The sequence below is a fragment of the Leguminivora glycinivorella genome, chromosome 16, assembly GCF_023078275.1.
Source record: "Leguminivora glycinivorella isolate SPB_JAAS2020 chromosome 16, LegGlyc_1.1, whole genome shotgun sequence".
Taxonomy (NCBI): domain Eukaryota; kingdom Metazoa; phylum Arthropoda; class Insecta; order Lepidoptera; family Tortricidae; genus Leguminivora; species Leguminivora glycinivorella.
The window spans coordinates 2,586,737-2,603,513 of NC_062986.1; the positions used below are offsets into that span (position 1 = coordinate 2,586,737).

Below are 16,777 nucleotides of genomic sequence, written 5' to 3' on the forward strand. Positions count from 1 at the left end.
TACCTTCGAGCTTTCAACTTAGACCTTCGACGTTCTCTCCACGGATGATCCTGGCGCTCTCCGATACACAACACTGATTGAAATTAAGTTAAATTACGGGTGATGGTGCTTTCAAATAATTTACTGCGAGAAATAGCGAGACTGGCTAAGGTGATGGTGACTGTTCGCGAATCTGTTGCGTACTGGCTCTGTCAATTGCATGACAGAGCAACCGTTTTTTTTTTAATATTCGAATTTCAACTGTGACAAAGTGTTGCCACAGTTAACATGAAAAAATATCCGAAAAATGATGGGCAAAACTGAACATTCCGCCCACCAAAATACACTAGTATTTTGACGTAGTGCGAAAAAAAAATAAAATAAAAAAAAATGGCGAAAGCGATACGGATACGAAAACATTAAAATTAAACGAGAAAATAGACGACACAATTGAACCGCTTTAGAGCAGCAGCTACACCGGTAATGGGCACAGCTTGACCACAGGCCGTTTGTACAACCCTGTGGCAGTGCGCACGGAAACAACACGACAGATTCCATCGGATCCGGGGTGTGTCTCGACGATGCGACCCAGGGGCCATTTCATTGGGCTCGTCTGCTCGTTTATGACGAGCACGAGTGCTCCGACCTGGATGTTAGACTCTTTGTCGTGCCACTTCATCCTCTGTTGGAGAGTATGCATGTACTCCTTAGACCATTTGCTCCAGAAGTCTTGGTGCATTTTCTGCAGCAGCTTCCAGCGTTGGAGAGGGCCAACCCGGACGTCTGCCAGATCCTCCTCAGGCACGACCGACAGGGGTTCTGTGGTCAAGAAATGACCCGGAGTCAAGGCTGAAAAGTCATTAGGGTCGGAGCTGAGAGGAGTGAGTGGCCTTGAGTTCAGCAAAGCCTCGACCTGAGTTAAGACCGTCGAAAACTCCTCGTACGTCAGCCTTTGGTTCCCTATGACGCGCAAGAGGTGTGTCTTTACCGCCTTGATCCCGGCTTCAGCGAGTCCCGAGAAATGTGGGCTCCCTGGCGGGTTAAATTCGAAATGAATTGCTTCGCGTGCGGCAGCATCCTCCACGAGACGTTGGAGGATGTTGCTCGCACCGACAAAGTTTTTGCCTTGGTCAGAGACTAACCGACTGCACCGACCTCGACGGGCGACGAAACGCCGGAGCGCAGCCAGAAAGGCGTCTGAGGACAACTCCGTAGCCAGCTCAGTATGTATCGCCTTTGTCGCGGTGCAAACGAAGACGCAGATGTAGCCCTTGTACGTCTTGTTCCCGCGACCACGACCAAGGGCGATATCGAAAGGTCCACCAAAGTCGACCGCTGAGCTCGAAAAGGCCTTCAGTTGAGTGATGCGATAAGCTGGTAGGTCTCCCATGAATGGCGCAGGAGCGCCCAGCGGGCGAACCCGGAAGCATTTCATGCACTTTGAGACCACGGCGTAGATAGCCCGCTTAGGACTCATGATCCAGAAATGCTGCGCCAGCAAATTATGGAGCGTTTGGATGCCCGGATGCATAAAACGCCTGTGGTATTCGTCAATCAAGAGATAGGTCAGACGGTTGTCGCGAGGTAGCAAAAGGGGATGTTTAACATCGAATTCGAGAGAGGCTCGCGACAAGCGTCCGCCCACCCTCAAGAGACCCGCGTCATCTAGGAATGGGCACAGTTTTTTAAATGCCTTCGGGAGAGAGTTCGAAAGACTACTTGTCACCTTCTCGATCTCCGAAGCAAAGTGGTGCTTTTGCACATGGCACACGAGGAACATGAGGGCCTGTTTAAGTTCTAGCGGTGTCAGGGGACCGCTCAACAAGTTGTTGGGCATCTTCTGATTCCTCGCGTTATATGCGAACCTGCGACAGTATGCAAGGACATGTTGCAGTGTCCTTAGCGACGAGAATTTATTCATCAGGTTGTCTGTCCATGATTCTTTCACTGAGACAGTGAGCACAGTGACCTTGCGCTCTTCGTGTAGAACGTCCAGATCCACTGCCACCGTGGACTTAGGCCAGTCAACCTTATCCAAACCTAGCCAAGATGGGCCCTGCCACCAGTTATTGTGGTGAACCAGGTCATCTGGCAAGAGTCCTCGCGATCCACAATCTGCAGGATTGTCACCAGTCCTCACGCGCCGCCAACAGTCTGGAGGGATGATATCCTGAATGTGACTCACGCGGTTAGCCACGAAAGTTTGCCATCTGGACGGGCAAGACTTTATCCACGTCAAAGCAACGCTGGAATCAGACCACGCACAAATTTCACAAATCTTGTGGAGGGGCGTCAGAGCCTCTGCAACAGATGCTATCAAGTCAGCAAGTAGAACCGCAGCCAGCAACTCTAGACGGGGTATCGACAGCTTACGAAGAGGTGCCACTCTTGATTTGCTGCAGACCAGATGAACATATCGCGTTCCATCCTCACCTGACGTCCGTAAATAGACCACCGCGCAATACCCTCGCTCTGAGGCGTCGCAGAAACCGTGGACTTCGAGCGAGACGAAATCCTTGACCATACGGCGCGGGACAGACACCGATTTCAACGAAGGAAGCTGCGCTTTGAATTCTTGCCATTCGGATGCAAGGTTCTCTGGCGCATCATCATCCCATGAAACACCTGAGACCCAGAGCAACTGCATGAGGTACTTCGCGAAGAACGTCACAGGTGAGAGGAGGCCCAGAGGGTCGAAGATTCGAGCGATCTCTGAGAGGATAGTGCGTTTAGTGCACCGTCGATCCTCGACAGACACTTTGAAGGTGAAGTCATCCGTCTGGGGTAACCACGAGAGGCCGAGAATTTTTAGTGAGATGTCCCCAATGGAGTTGAACTCCCGAAAGTCCTCGGAATATAGGTCTGAGGAGGGGACACCCTCGAAGAACTCCTGGTGGTTAGACGTCCATTTCCGTAGATGGAAGCCACCAGAAGCTAAGATGGTAGACAGCTCCGATCGAAGCTTCCGTGCTTCTTCGACAGACTGAGCTCCAGACACCACGTCGTCGACATAGATGTCTCGGTCTAGCACTGCTGAGCCAGAAGGGTATTCTTCTCCTGATTCTTTCGCCAGTTGAGCTATTGTCCGAAGAGCTTGGTAGGGAGCTGAGGACACGCCGTAAGTAACGGTCAACAGCCGATAGTCCCGGATAGGCTCATTGACAGACGGACGCCACAGGATGCGCTGATATTCAGCATCTTCCGGGGACACTAAGATCTGCCTATACATTTGCTTGACATCTGCTGTGAACACAACACTATGCCACCGAAAACGAAGGAGCAAGTGGAAGATGTTGTTTTGCAGCTTCTGCCCTGGCAGTAGCGCGTCATTTAGTGAGACACCCCGGCTGTCCTTGGCACTAGCGTCGAAGACTACCCGAAGAGGAGTGCTGGTCGACGAGGGCCTCAACACTCCATGGTGGGGTATGTAAAAGAACCCCCCCAAATCCACCTTTGGAGGATCACATTCCTCAAGGTGGCGACAGCTTTTGTAGTCCTTCATGAAGGCTACATAGTTCTGGTAGAAGTCGGAGTTACTTAATAACTTCCGCTCCAACAACAAGAATCTCTTAAGAGCGATGGCTCGAGAGCCCGAGAAGATAGGTTTATTAGAAGTATCAGCAAAAGGTAAAGGAACGACAAATCTACCTTCTTCTGTGCGACGAAAATTAGCGAGAAAGTATTCCTCGCACAGCTGATCTTCCTTCGATAAAATGACGGTGTTCGGAGAGTTGACATCTTCCAACTCCCAGAACCTCTTAATGGAGTCGTCAAGCGATAACTTGCCCACTACCAGCTGACAACTGTTGTTACGGAACCGAGAACGACAAATGTCCGTAGTACAGTCGCCTGCGTCTCCCATCAGAATCCACCCGAAAACGGTGTTGACGGCAGTCGCCTGGCCCGGGGCCCCATGGATTAAACCTGGGCGCAACGAAGAAGCGAAAATATTGACATTCAACAATAGATCAACAGGTCCTGGAATGTGCCAGTAGGGGTCAGCTAATTCTAAGCCCCTAATATGTTGCCATGATGACAGGTCGACAAGCTCAGGCGGCATCTCAGGACAAATTTTAGGCAGCAAATAAGCCTGAAACGAGAGGCTAGTATCAGCCTTCCCAACGCTCGGTGTGATGGTACATGACAATGTGCCACCAGGCTTCGACACGAGTTCACCGATACCAGTGATGGCATGGTTCCCATATTCTGCCCGGAGACCAAGTCTCTGTGCACATGCCTCACTTATGAAATTACAGCCACTGGCACAGTCAAGCAAGGCCCTTACCTCAACTAAATTCCCTCTGGCATTCTCCACCAATACCCTCGCAGTCGAAAATAGGGATGAAGCGGCAACATTATTGGCTACCATCACCAGAGGATTTGTTGAGCTCGATGGATGCTTCAAATTATCCACATCCGTTGCCGGGGGTACAGGCACCTTACCACTATTAAAATGCAACAGCGTATGGTGAGAGAACCGACATTGCTCACACCGCTGCTTCGACTTGCACGACCTCATAGGATGTGACCCCGACAGACACAGAATACACAACTTATTCTCTTTTGCACATTTAAACCGAGAAGCGGGGTCATAACTCAAAAAGGTTGGACAGGATGTAAGACTGTGGCCCTGTCCACACACCTCACACTTAGGAGCCGAGACTACCAAAGCTACTTTTGGCTTATTAGATGGCTTGCTACTACTTGGCTGCGGAGCACTAGCGACAAACCCCGATGCCCCTGCCGCGTCTAAGGCACGGTGTCGCTTTTCAATAAAATCCTGCAATTTACTAAACTCAGGAATGTCATCAGAATTATGTTCTAATTCGAATTGCTCTTTAGTGTTCCTATCAAGCTTCGACCACAGTAGTTGTACGAGAAGGAAATTTTTGTCCGGTAAGTTAAAACCTTTCAAAATCGACAAATTTTCAGCAAAAACCCTATAAACCCGCTGCAGGTCACTAGCCCGAGATGCCTTTACCGGCTCACACTGTACAAGCTTCTCATAGTATGTAGTAGCAATTAATCTAGTTTTGTTATATTGCTTGTACAGCGCTTCATATGCTACCTTATAGTTGTCATCAGTGACAGGATAATTCTTTATAAGGTCATAAGCTTCGTTTTGCACACTGGACAAAAGATAATGTAATTTTTCGACCGAAGCAATGTCAGTCCGCTTGTCCACCAAAGAATTAAACAACTGCATAAATGTTACCCAATTTTCAATTTTCCCATCAAATGCTTTAATTTGCAGTTTTGGTAACTTAGGCAAGACCGGCTGCGGCACGCCCGAGACTGACGAAGTCCCAGCACAAGGCTTCCTATTCTGCAACCTCGACCGTACTGCCCTTACTTTCGAATCGAACATCGCGGTATGTGAGCAGATCTCCCTGTGTTCGGACCGAGGAGCACTACTTAATAACTTTATTTGCGCTTCATGGAAGTTCTTCGCTATAGAACACAGCTCACTTTCGTCACATAGCGCAAGTTCGGAGTCCGACAACATTTGCAAATATTCAATTCTCATTACCTGATAGTCACGCGCAATCATCACCGTGTCAACCTCGGTTCCGACAGACTTATCGCCATTCGTCATTATTACGGCGTTAAATTACACTAAAAACGGCGATATTAATATAAAATTACAACAAAACTAATCTTCACAGAATAAATCACAACACAAAGTCGGTTGATTGACACTGACAGAAGTGACAGGTGTCAGCTGACAGGTGAGACTTGACAAAATTGTTGCCAATAAAATGAAAAGTGAGTGAATGATTTTTGTTAAAGCACCATTACCCGACCAACTTTCTTGCTTACCCACAAAATTTTAACAAGTCTACCCTAAATTTTAAAGTGCGAAAAATGACAATACAAATTTGAGAAAGCGAATATTTAAACGAAAACGACAAACCATAGGCGCTTTATCAAAGTATGCGGGTCGAAGGCCAAAATGTTCGACAATTAATGGACTGTATGGGGGCGAAAAGGGGAAAACGATAGAGTGGAATTTAGAGCCGAGTCAGCAAGGAAGTTGGTATGGAGTGAAAATGATAAATGTGATGTTAGACGAATAGTGTGAAATGAGTGTAAGCGAAGTTTACCTTACAGTCCGGGAATGTGAGGACTAAGTCGTCGGTCGCGTTGTAGGCCCGCTGGCGGTGATTTCAGCTCCTTGTCGCAAGCTAGAGGAAGCGTAAAACCGTTACCTTCGACCTTTCAACTTAGACCTTCGACGTTCTCTCCACGGATGATCCTGGCGCTCTCCGATACACAACACTGATTGAAATTAAGTTAAATTACGGGTGATGGTGCTTTCAAATAATTTACTGCGAGAAATAGCGAGACTGGCTAAGGTGATGGTGACTGTTCGCGAATCTGTTGCGTACTGGCTCTGTCAATTGCATGACAGAGCAACCGTTTTTTTTTAATATTCGAATTTCAACTGTGACAAAGTGTTGCCACAGTTAACATGAAAAAATATCCGAAAAATGATGGGCAAAACTGAACATCTATCTACACTAAGTTGCCATTTTAAATGACAACAAGCGCCATTAATTTCTCCAATCCTGAATTTTTATGATGTTAAATAAAAGCGTATCAAAAATAACATTGAGATAATTTCACAACAAATGTAAATACACTAAAATAATTTTTCATAACCATCTACTTCGTTCCTTCCACCCTGTATCCAGGTATCCCTCTTACGAGTTTTCGCTTTTGTTCAGTACTTACGATCTCTCGAAAAGGAAGGTATTATGTACACCCAGTCTCATATATTTATACGACATTTTACTTTTGTATTCTGACGTAGCTAATTGCAGCATGTTTCTAAAGAACCGAGAAGATACTTGCAGTGGGTACAATGGGGGGGATAAAAGTTTACTTACTAGATATTCAACTGTGGAATTGTAATGGAAATATAAAAGAGAACGATGCATTATTTAACCGTTTTGTTTTTTAACAGCTTTGCCACATTATCTCGTAATGTTTTTCTTTATAAGTTATAACTCATTGATAAATAAGTTGCATCTATATAATATAAAGCTACAACCCGACTGACATTTTTCAAAAAATAGGCAGAGGGGGTTTTTGCGGGTGGCAGTGTTTGGTGTGGTCGTATAGAGTTTGGTCCTGCGACCCCGGATAGATCAGACCGTCGGTCTACCGGTTCCGGGTAAAAAAATGTTGGACGGCCTGGCCAAACGGCTGGAGTTAGCCGGGGAGTGTTCGACCAAATGTCATAGAAGACCCTGGGCAGTTTTTGACGCCGCCATTTTTTTTTTCAAAATGGCCGACTTTTTTTTTTGTCAATTTTTCAAATTTATCATAGAGAGCTCAAATTTTGGTCGTAGAATCTCCAAGCGGCCTTGATTCGAATGAAATAAAAAAAAATTGAAAAATGCTACAAATGTGAGAAACCTGGCCACTTTTATTTTGTATGGCAACTTTTAAACCGTAAGAGATAGCCGGGGGGTGCTCGACCAAATGTCATACAGGTATCCGAGTTGCATTAAAAAAAAATCAAAATGGCCGACTTTTTTTTTTGAAAATTTTCAAAATGGTCCTAGCGCGCTGAGATTTGGCACACGGGTGGACGGTCGCGCTAAGATTAGTATTCAAAAAGAAAATTTTGAAAAATTCAAAATGGCGGCCTTTGAGGGCCAATTGAAATTTGAATGGAGGTTTTTCTTTTAATTACCATTGCTCCGTAACGGTACCAAGAAGTGAAAAGTGCTCAAACAAATGTTATACAGTCACCCGAGGTCCATCGAATGGCATTAAAAAAAAATCAAAATGGCCGACTTTTTTTTTTGAAAAATTTCAAAATGGTCCGAGCGCGCTGAAATTTTGCACACGGGTAGACAGCCACCCCAAGATTAGTATACAAAAAGAAAATTTTGAAAAATTCAAAATGGCGCCCTTTGAAGGCCAATTGAAATTTGTATGGAGGTCCTTTTTTTAAATCCCCATAGCTCCGTAACGGTAGGGAAAAGGTTAATAGTGCTTGAACTAATGTTGTACAGTTATCTGAGGTCCATCGAATGGCATTTACAAAATTTCAAAATGGCCGACTTTGAAAATTTTTTTTTATTTTCGGTCCGAGCGCGTTCAAATTTGGCACGTGGTAAGAACGGGGGCCAAAAATAGAAATGAGAAAAAAAAATTTGGAAAAGTCAAAAACGGTGGCGAGAGGGGACAAAGTCAAATTTCCCTACCAGTTTGTATGGAGGTTTTTTTTTAAATCCCCATAGCTCCGTAACGGTAGGAAAAAGGTTAATAGTGCTTAAACTAATGTTGTACAGTTATTTGAGGTCCATCGAATGGCATTTACAAAATTTCAAAATGGCCGACTTTGAAATTTTTTTTTTTATTTTCGGTCCGAGCGCGTTCAAATTTGGCACGTGGTAAGAGCGGGGGCCAAAAATAGAAATGAGAAAAAAAAATTTTGGAAAAGTCAAAAACGGCGGCGAGAGGGGACAAAGTCAAATTTCCCTACCAGCCTGAGGGAGCGTTCTACAGTCCGACGGTCATTGCTCCGGTCCAAGTTCCGAGCTGCGTACAGACAGTGCTCCCAAGCAAGAAAATATAAGTAAAAGTGTCTAAAAAGCGACGCGGCGGGCCGGAGGCCGCAGGCCGGAGGTCCAACTTCCCTACAAATCCTACAATCCCCACAGTAACTACGCGGAGGGCCGAAGGCCGGAGCGTGTCTGACAGGCTCCCAAGTACGCGAAGGCCGCAGGCCGAGCTGCGGGCAGAGTGCTCCCAAGCACGCGAAGGCCGCAGGCCGAGCTGCGTGCAGACTGTGCTCCCAAGAAAACAATAACAAAAAGTATCTAAATAAGCGAAGCGGCGGGCCAAAGGCCCGACGCGGAGCTTCGAAACCTAGCGAAGGCCGAAGGCCGAGCTCCGCGTAGGGCCGAAGGCCCGGAGCGTCCCTGATCGGCTCGCCGGCGGACCGGGAAGTTGGAGCTTAAACACGACCCAATAGTAAAAGTGTCTTAGAGAAGCGAAACGACGGGCCGGAGGCCGCAGGCCGTAGGCCCGTCGTGAGCTTCTCAAGACACTTTTAATATTGGGTCGTGTTTAAGCTCCAACTTACCTACAACTCTCACAGTAACTACGCGGAGGGCCGAAGGCCGGAGCGTGCCTGAGAGGCTTCCAAGCACGCGAAGGCCGCAGGCCGAGCTGCGGGCAGAGTGTTCCCAAGCACGCGAAGGCCGCAGGCCGAGCTGCGTACAGACTGTGCTCCCAAGCAGAACGATAATCAAAGTGTCTAAAAAGCGACGCGGCGGGCCGAAGGCCCGACGCGGAGCTTCGAAACGAAACCCAGCGAAGGCCGAAGGCCGAGCTCCGCGTAGGGCCGAAGGCCCGGAGCGTCCCTGATCGGCGCGCCGGCGGACCGGGAAGTTGGAGCTTAAACACGACCCAATAGTAAAAGTGTCTTAGAGAAGCGAAACGACGGGCCGGAGGCCGCAGGCCGCAGGCCCGTCGTGAGCTTCTCAAGACACTTTTACTATTGGGTCGTGTTTAAGCTCCAACTTCCCTACAACGCCCACAGTAACTACGCGGAGGGCCGAAGGCCCGGAGCGTGTCTGACAGGCTCCCAAGCACGCGAGGCCGCAGGCCGAGCTGCGGGCAGAGAGTGCTCCCAAGCACGCAAAGGCTAAAGCAAAAAAGCAAACAAGCAAAGCAATAAATCAAACAAGCAAAGCAAAAAAACATAAAGCAAAGCAAAAAACAATAAAGCAAAGCAAAAAAACAAAAAGCATAAGCAAAGCACAAAAGCAAAATAAACAAAGAACACCGCGGGGCCCTCGGGCCCCGCGCACCTTTAAAAAACTAGTTTTATCTTTAAAGCGACAAAGTTGTCATTTTGAGATGGTTCTTTGATTGAGTTTTAAGATATCATTTTGAATGATAATAGCATCCATTTGTATTGTTTTGTTTAATTACTCTCTATCGCAGATAAAAAGGTACAAATGGTGGACTTAATTCCTTAAAACATTACCTACTAGTCAACCACTGGGTCAAAAAGAAACATTTGCTAGATGCAGGCATCAGGGCAGTAAATAATAACCAGATGTCACATTATCTTTGTAGGGTCCGCTTTGACAACTAATCCCAAGATCTGGAGTCCGGTTACCTATGTTTGTGTTGTTGAATAAAGGACTTTCTAAGAAGAAATCACCTTTTAATCTTATCATTTGCCCCTGCGCCATTACAATTAAACACCCCATACACTAAGTTCTACCGTTCGGAAATCATATCACCCATTCCAATTCATCCACACCTATCCCCGTTAACAAGCCATTTCAATTCTCCAGGACCCACCATTCTGTCGTACCTCTACACGGCCCATATATTCCGCTTCCAATGCTGACAACGATAACCTCCAAAACGTCCTATATCGCTCCAAAAGTAGGCGTAGATACGACCCTTCGTAACTTACTAGTTTCTAGTAAAGTAAATTTGAAAACGGCGTATGTGGTTGTGTAATCTGTGTATAGATACGAGGTTCTGTAGTTTTATTTTAGATTGCGTTGGAATTCCACATGGGCGGTGAACGGGACCTATAAATCTGTCTCCGCGGTGCAACCGTGTTCATTTACATATAACTTCGCAATTGTATATGTCTGTTTGTTAATTTATTTTAGTTTCCGGTAAGTTTTTTAAAGGGGTACGCTGAAAAGGCGGGTGGTAATTTTGTCACACTTTTAAATAACGTTAATTTGTTATATAAATGTTGCTTGTTATAATAATTCGATACCTTTGGGTTCAATTGGCGTAAAGGACAAAATGCAGGTTTTCAGGAGAAGCAAAAAACAACTTTTTTTTTAGAAAAATGTTTATATCTTTTTTGTTTTGTGTGACGTATATAGAAAAATATGTAGATTTTTAGTATCCTTCACCTAGTGTAGCACCTGTAGTGATAAACTAAACGGTTTAGAAGTTAGATGGTTGTAAAGGACATGTCAAAATGCTATGAACGTCCTTTACACCCACGATTTTTTTGAACAGTTAGAGTTGATAGGGTCGTAAATCTTGTGGTCTTAGATGATTTTTATACAAATTCGGGGCGTAAATGTAACCGGAATGGTACAAATGGCAACTGTTTTTAGCTTAGTTTACAATTGAAAAACTTGAAAAATGTATCAAAACGTAGTTAATATGCCATAGAATAGCCACAATAGTGTTACAGTGTATATTTATCTAAATATTTAACATGAAGACAAAGAACAAGACTATTTTATACCCAGTTTTGCAATAAAGAAACAACATTTGCTTGCAACTATCTACTTAGTATTTTGGAAAGTATTATTTTAGTACTCGCCGCTGTCTCAACTCTCAATAAGTTACGCATTCAGTATTTAATTCTAGCAGGGAAACGCTTTCGTAGTTTAAGTAAATATAAAAACACTAATGGTAATCACGTAAACTTTAATCAGCAACTGTGAACAGTAGACTATATTAATACGACATTAATTTTAAGTCTAAAGTAGAAAGTTCTAAGAATAACTAAGAGTTAATTACCAATTTATAAACGCAAGTTAGGACGCGTATACAAACTGTGAACAACTAATAAATAATAGTAACTGTAGTCAAGACTACCTACTATGTTGATTCATATTTTTGATAATTTTAAAACAGAAGATTGTTATTTAGTCTTTAACCTGTTAAATAAGAATAATCTTAATTATGAGTTCAATCCTAGAAATACTATAGTCAATGCTTTAAGTACCTGTGGGTACATAAGTCACCAAACGCTAACGCTCATTCGCTAGAGAAACGCACCTGTTATTGTCGCACTAAATGTTAGTATAGTCTACTGTTAAAGTTTACTGGCGGCGTAGCTGAATGGCAATCGTCGACGCCAGACGCCGACAAAAATGCAGTCTGGTGCAATACGCAAGAGCGATAAAGATATATAGCTACGAAATAGATATTATCGTGAGCGTTTGTGCATACGTTGTGGCCGTTGTGGGTACGTACCCTGATTACCATAGTGTTTTTTTTTTAATTACCTACATCTCGTCGCAGTATAATAATACTACGAAAGCGTTTCCCTGCTAGAATTAAAGGCTGAATGCGTAACCTACTGACTATTCAACAGCGGCGAATACTAAAAAATTAACTTTGAGCTTGTTGCCAAAGTATTAGTAGATCGTTTTTAAGCAAATATTGATTCTTTATTACAAAACTGGATATAAAATAGTCTTGTTCTTTTTTGTTTCTAAGATAGCTTAGATAAATAATACACTGCATTAAACTAATGTCTATTCTATGCCAGTCTTGTTCTTTTTTGTTTCTAAGATAGCTTAGATAAATAATACACTGCATTAAACTAATGTCTATTCTATGCCATATTAAGTACGTTTTGACACATTTTTCCAGTTTTTAATTGTAAACTTATCACAACATTTGTACCATTTAGGTTACAATTACGCCCCGGTTTTGTATAAAAATCATCTAAGACCGTCATTTACGACCCTATCAAATCATGGGTGTAAAGGAAGTTAATAGCTTTTGACGTGTCCTTTACAACCATCTATCTTCTAAATCGTTTAGTTTATCACTACGGTTGTTACACTAGGTTAAAGATACTCGTAATCTGCATATTTTTCTTATACACGTCACAAATATAGGTCAAAAAAACAAAAAAGTGGGTTTATCTTTCTCTTGGAAACCAGCATTATATATCCTTTAAGACAATTGAACCCAATGATATCGATTACAGTTGCGGATCAAATATTTTTATTGCTGGTCGTAAAGGACGAAGAACAAAAAAACTTGTCCTTTACGCCCAACTTTACCACACTACTATAGAAAGTGATCCTTAAAAAGTAAGGGCTTAAAGGGCAACAATATATATCAAGGTGACTTACGACTATATTTTTATTTGTAGATTTCCTTTACGACACAAATAATAATTTATAATTAATGACTTGATATTTACGCCCCTTCAGAAAAACTATTTTTGCAAGTCCATAGTAGAAAATCTTGGTCGTAAAGGCAACTTTTTAAGAGATATCGAAATTTTAACTACACAGATCGATAGCGCTTGAAATTCTGAACAAAACTGTATATATAACTCATTTTCGCCAAAATGTCCTTTACGCCAATTGAACCCAGAGGTATCGATATGTTAGCTCGATAAGTTCAGGCTCTGAACGGGTCCGCCAGTTCCTGAATAGAACTAAACCTAAAATGTTTTAGATAGTAGGCTGTCTAAGTAAATATGATATCTAATGTGATGTCCTCAATCCCCTTTTCGTTTTGGCGTTGGTTTACGAGATCTGCGTGCGTAGCCGAATGGCATTTCTCCGACGTCAAACGAAAACGAAACGCCGCGCCAGTTCGTCCGGCTCTGTCGCGCCAATACGCACGAGCGATAGAGATAGATATCTACTAGCGTTTCGTTTCGTGAGCGTTTCGTGAGCGTTAGTGCCATTCGGCTACGCACCCAGGGTGCGTAGCCGAATGGCACAAACGCTCACGAAACGGTCGTCGGTCGTAGATATCTATATCTATCTCTTTCGCTCGTGCTTTCGGGGCGTTTCGTTTTCGTTTCGCGTCGCAGAAATGCAATTCGGCAACGGCACCTGGTATGTATGTATATAGTACAAGGATTTATTTTGGTTTTGCTATGACCGCCGTACCACATCTCAGACACTGTGTGACGATCCGATCATCTCGTTTCGTACAAATCTATGCATGCATATATAATAAGAATAGGGTTCAATATTAATCATTATTTTCATTCCAAATAGAAACATCATTCAAAACATCGGTAGCAAAAGTTCTAGGAAACAGGTCGGAACTCGACTTGGCGTCAGGCGATGGTGCGCAGCCAATCACGATCGAGATGAGCGCGTCGGCGCTGGAGGGTGCGCTTCGGATGCCCATATATGGTAATACAAGCGAGCAGGGTCGTCGGGGCTCCGGGGGGACGCTAGCGTGGCAGGTTCGGGCGGGGCCGGCACCCGAGCGGGCTATATAAGCCAGTACACGGGGCGCAGGGATCATTCAGGAACGAGTCGCGGGTCGAAGCAGCCACGGGGAGATCTCTCCAAAGATAAGAAGGAGTCATGTGAGTTCTTTAATATTTATCACTGTTTTTCTTTGTGATTTCATTATGATGTTCTATTGTGCTTTGTTATATGACTATTTTGTGGTACTTTGAAACATAACTGATTTATTAAGGGTTTTTATTATACACTTTGAATAATCTATAGATTTTAAATAATTCTCTGAAATTCTGGAGCATATTATATTATAATTTTATTACAATGCTTATCTGCATATTTTCTGTGTATGAGATCCGAGGGTCTTACATTAATTCCAAAGAATGCTGAAGCAAACTAAATTATTTTATATGAGAACTTATTACAATGTTAATTATATGGTTATTTATACAAGCTTTTGCTTTTAAGTGAACTAAGGTTCTAAACAACTTCAGAAAAACAATGCTTAACTGCATGCTTTTGTGTTTGAGATCCAAGGGTCTTACTTTAAGTCCAAGGAGTTCTGAAGCAAACTAAATGATATTTTATGTGTTAATTATATGGTTATTCTGTACAAGCTTTTGCTTTTAAATGAACTAAGGTTCTTAATCAACTTCAGAAAATGCTGAAGCCAATTATATTTTATTTATTCTTCAGAAATAAAAGATTATTTTTATTTCTTTATACATGATATTATATTTTTATTATTTATTATATCTGTAGAATGAGCTGCTAATGGGGACTATATCTTTGGAGGTTTAATTGCTGAAGTATATGGGATAGCTGGGTTTTGAGGAGCTTAGGGACTAGGTTCTGTCGGGAATGCCAGTTTGAATTAAATATTTTTATTTCGGATTTGTTTTTGATAAATTAAAGAGACTCAGGTCTTTTCTCTTGCTACTTGGCATTGAAGTTATGATGCTTGTTTGGGCAGGAGGTCCAGGCTTGAGTATATCAGCTAAGCGTAACGTGACAGTTGAGGCAAGTTTTGTATAGCAATGCGTACAAGCTTACCACATACAATGATGGCCATTAAATGGAATTGTCTTGTTCAAATATAGTAATTGTAGTCTTCATTTGTCGATATGTTGGAGGAGAGTCTGGGGTTCTATGGTTTATAAAGTTCAAAATTTTTAAGAGAACCGGTTGATAGGTTCACATTCCAGAAAAGATGATTCTAAGAAAGGATCCAAGGCCTGGCATTTTAGATGACAGAATAGGCGACCTTACCTCATGCGCAAACCAGGGGGTATTTGCCTAAATAAAGCCCTAAATACAAAATAAAACAAGGGGTTCTTGGAATTCTTGAATTGCTGAGAGTTTTTCCTTTAATTATCTTTGAATAGTATTAACAGTGAAGTTGTATTTTCATTTTCGCTGATTCTCACTGACAATATAAAATAGAAATAATAGAAATAGAATTCCAATTTCGTATTCGATTCGAAGAAAGAATTGAATTGGCAAATAGCTTTACGTTGATGGTCAGAGCTTAGTATGTATTACTGACTATGTATTGTAATTCATACTAAGACGCGTTGGGGATGAAACACCTTTAAAAATAAAATTCCTAAAAATTTTACTAATAAATTGAATTTTTCACCTTAATTATTGTATTTTATTTCTTTCTACTTCACAAAGTGTATATTTGACTATGAGAATTGAAAGAATATGTTGGTTGTAATTGCTCTATAAAATAAATTATGTATCGGTACTCATCTATAGGGAATATCAGAATAGCGGAAACTATTATTACCTAGGAGGTAGAATTTCTAAATGTTAGGGGAATATCTAGTGTGTTGAAACTTCCTACACTTGAGAAAAGGATTTGTGGTTACTTCGTACAACTTAGGCGTCCTTCCTCTACTAAACGATCACATTTTATTATTTTTCTTATGGCCAATCGTTTTAAATGCAGAACATAACAAACAAAATAAATTGGGATTAAATTTAGGGGTAGTTCTTAAGCTTAATGGGTTCTTGGGTTGTTAGATATATGGGGTGCTTATGGTAGAGTTTAGGCTAGGGTAGGTAGGTCACCTTTTGACTGTTACAACTGGCGATCAAATATATGAAAGAGGCGCGTTCCTAGCACACATTCTAAACTCGTGTAGGTGAAAGCAAACCACGCTTGTATTGTGAGATATGACAGGTCGACGGCTCGCTTTTTTGACCGGCGGTAACTGTGAGGTAAACGAGAGGGGGTGGGCGGCATTTTCAGCGGGGAGCGAGTGTAGCCATACTGTACGATAGTGCTGTATTATACTGTGACCGTACGATATTTCCGTTTATGTAAAGCTAATAGAGAAAGTATAAGTTCATATCATATTAAACATGTAATAAAATCGGGTAACTCACGTAAAATTGTCGAAGGTCGCTCGACATGTTTCGCTCCGTAACGAGGAGCATTTTCAAAGCTTTTTTTGGAGCTTAGCGAATGACGTAGTGAGTGTAGTGTGCAACCCAACAAATGACAATTATGCCGAAAGTGAGGGTAGTTTCGCACCGCCCCTGCCGACGCCGACCCCCGCGCCGAGCCAACGGTCGCAGCGAGCTGCGGCCCGCAGTCTGCGTCGGGATACCATCGCGCGCGTGCTCAATGAAAATGCTCCTCGTTACGGAGCGAAACATGTCGAGCGACCTTCGACAATTTTACGTGAGTTACCCGATTTTACATGTTTAATATGTCAGTTCACGATAGTTTTATTATTAAGTTCATATCATTGACGTTGCAAGTTGTATTGAATTGTCAAAAAGCGTCAGCTAGAGTTGAACAGATCCTTATCTTTATTTCC

At 42.9% G+C, this 16,777-nt stretch overlaps 1 protein-coding gene across 1 annotated transcript in view; it reads right to left on the reverse strand.

Moving 5' to 3' along the window:
* Positions 1-451: 451 nt before the first annotated feature.
* Positions 452-16,777, reverse strand: part of LOC125234885 — a 92,160-nt gene continuing 75,834 nt past the window's right edge. Inside the window, exon 3 of the mRNA XM_048141306.1 lies at positions 452-4,204. Within this exon, the coding sequence (XP_047997263.1) occupies positions 452-4,204 (3,753 nt within the window). The remainder of the gene's footprint in view (positions 4,205-16,777) is intronic.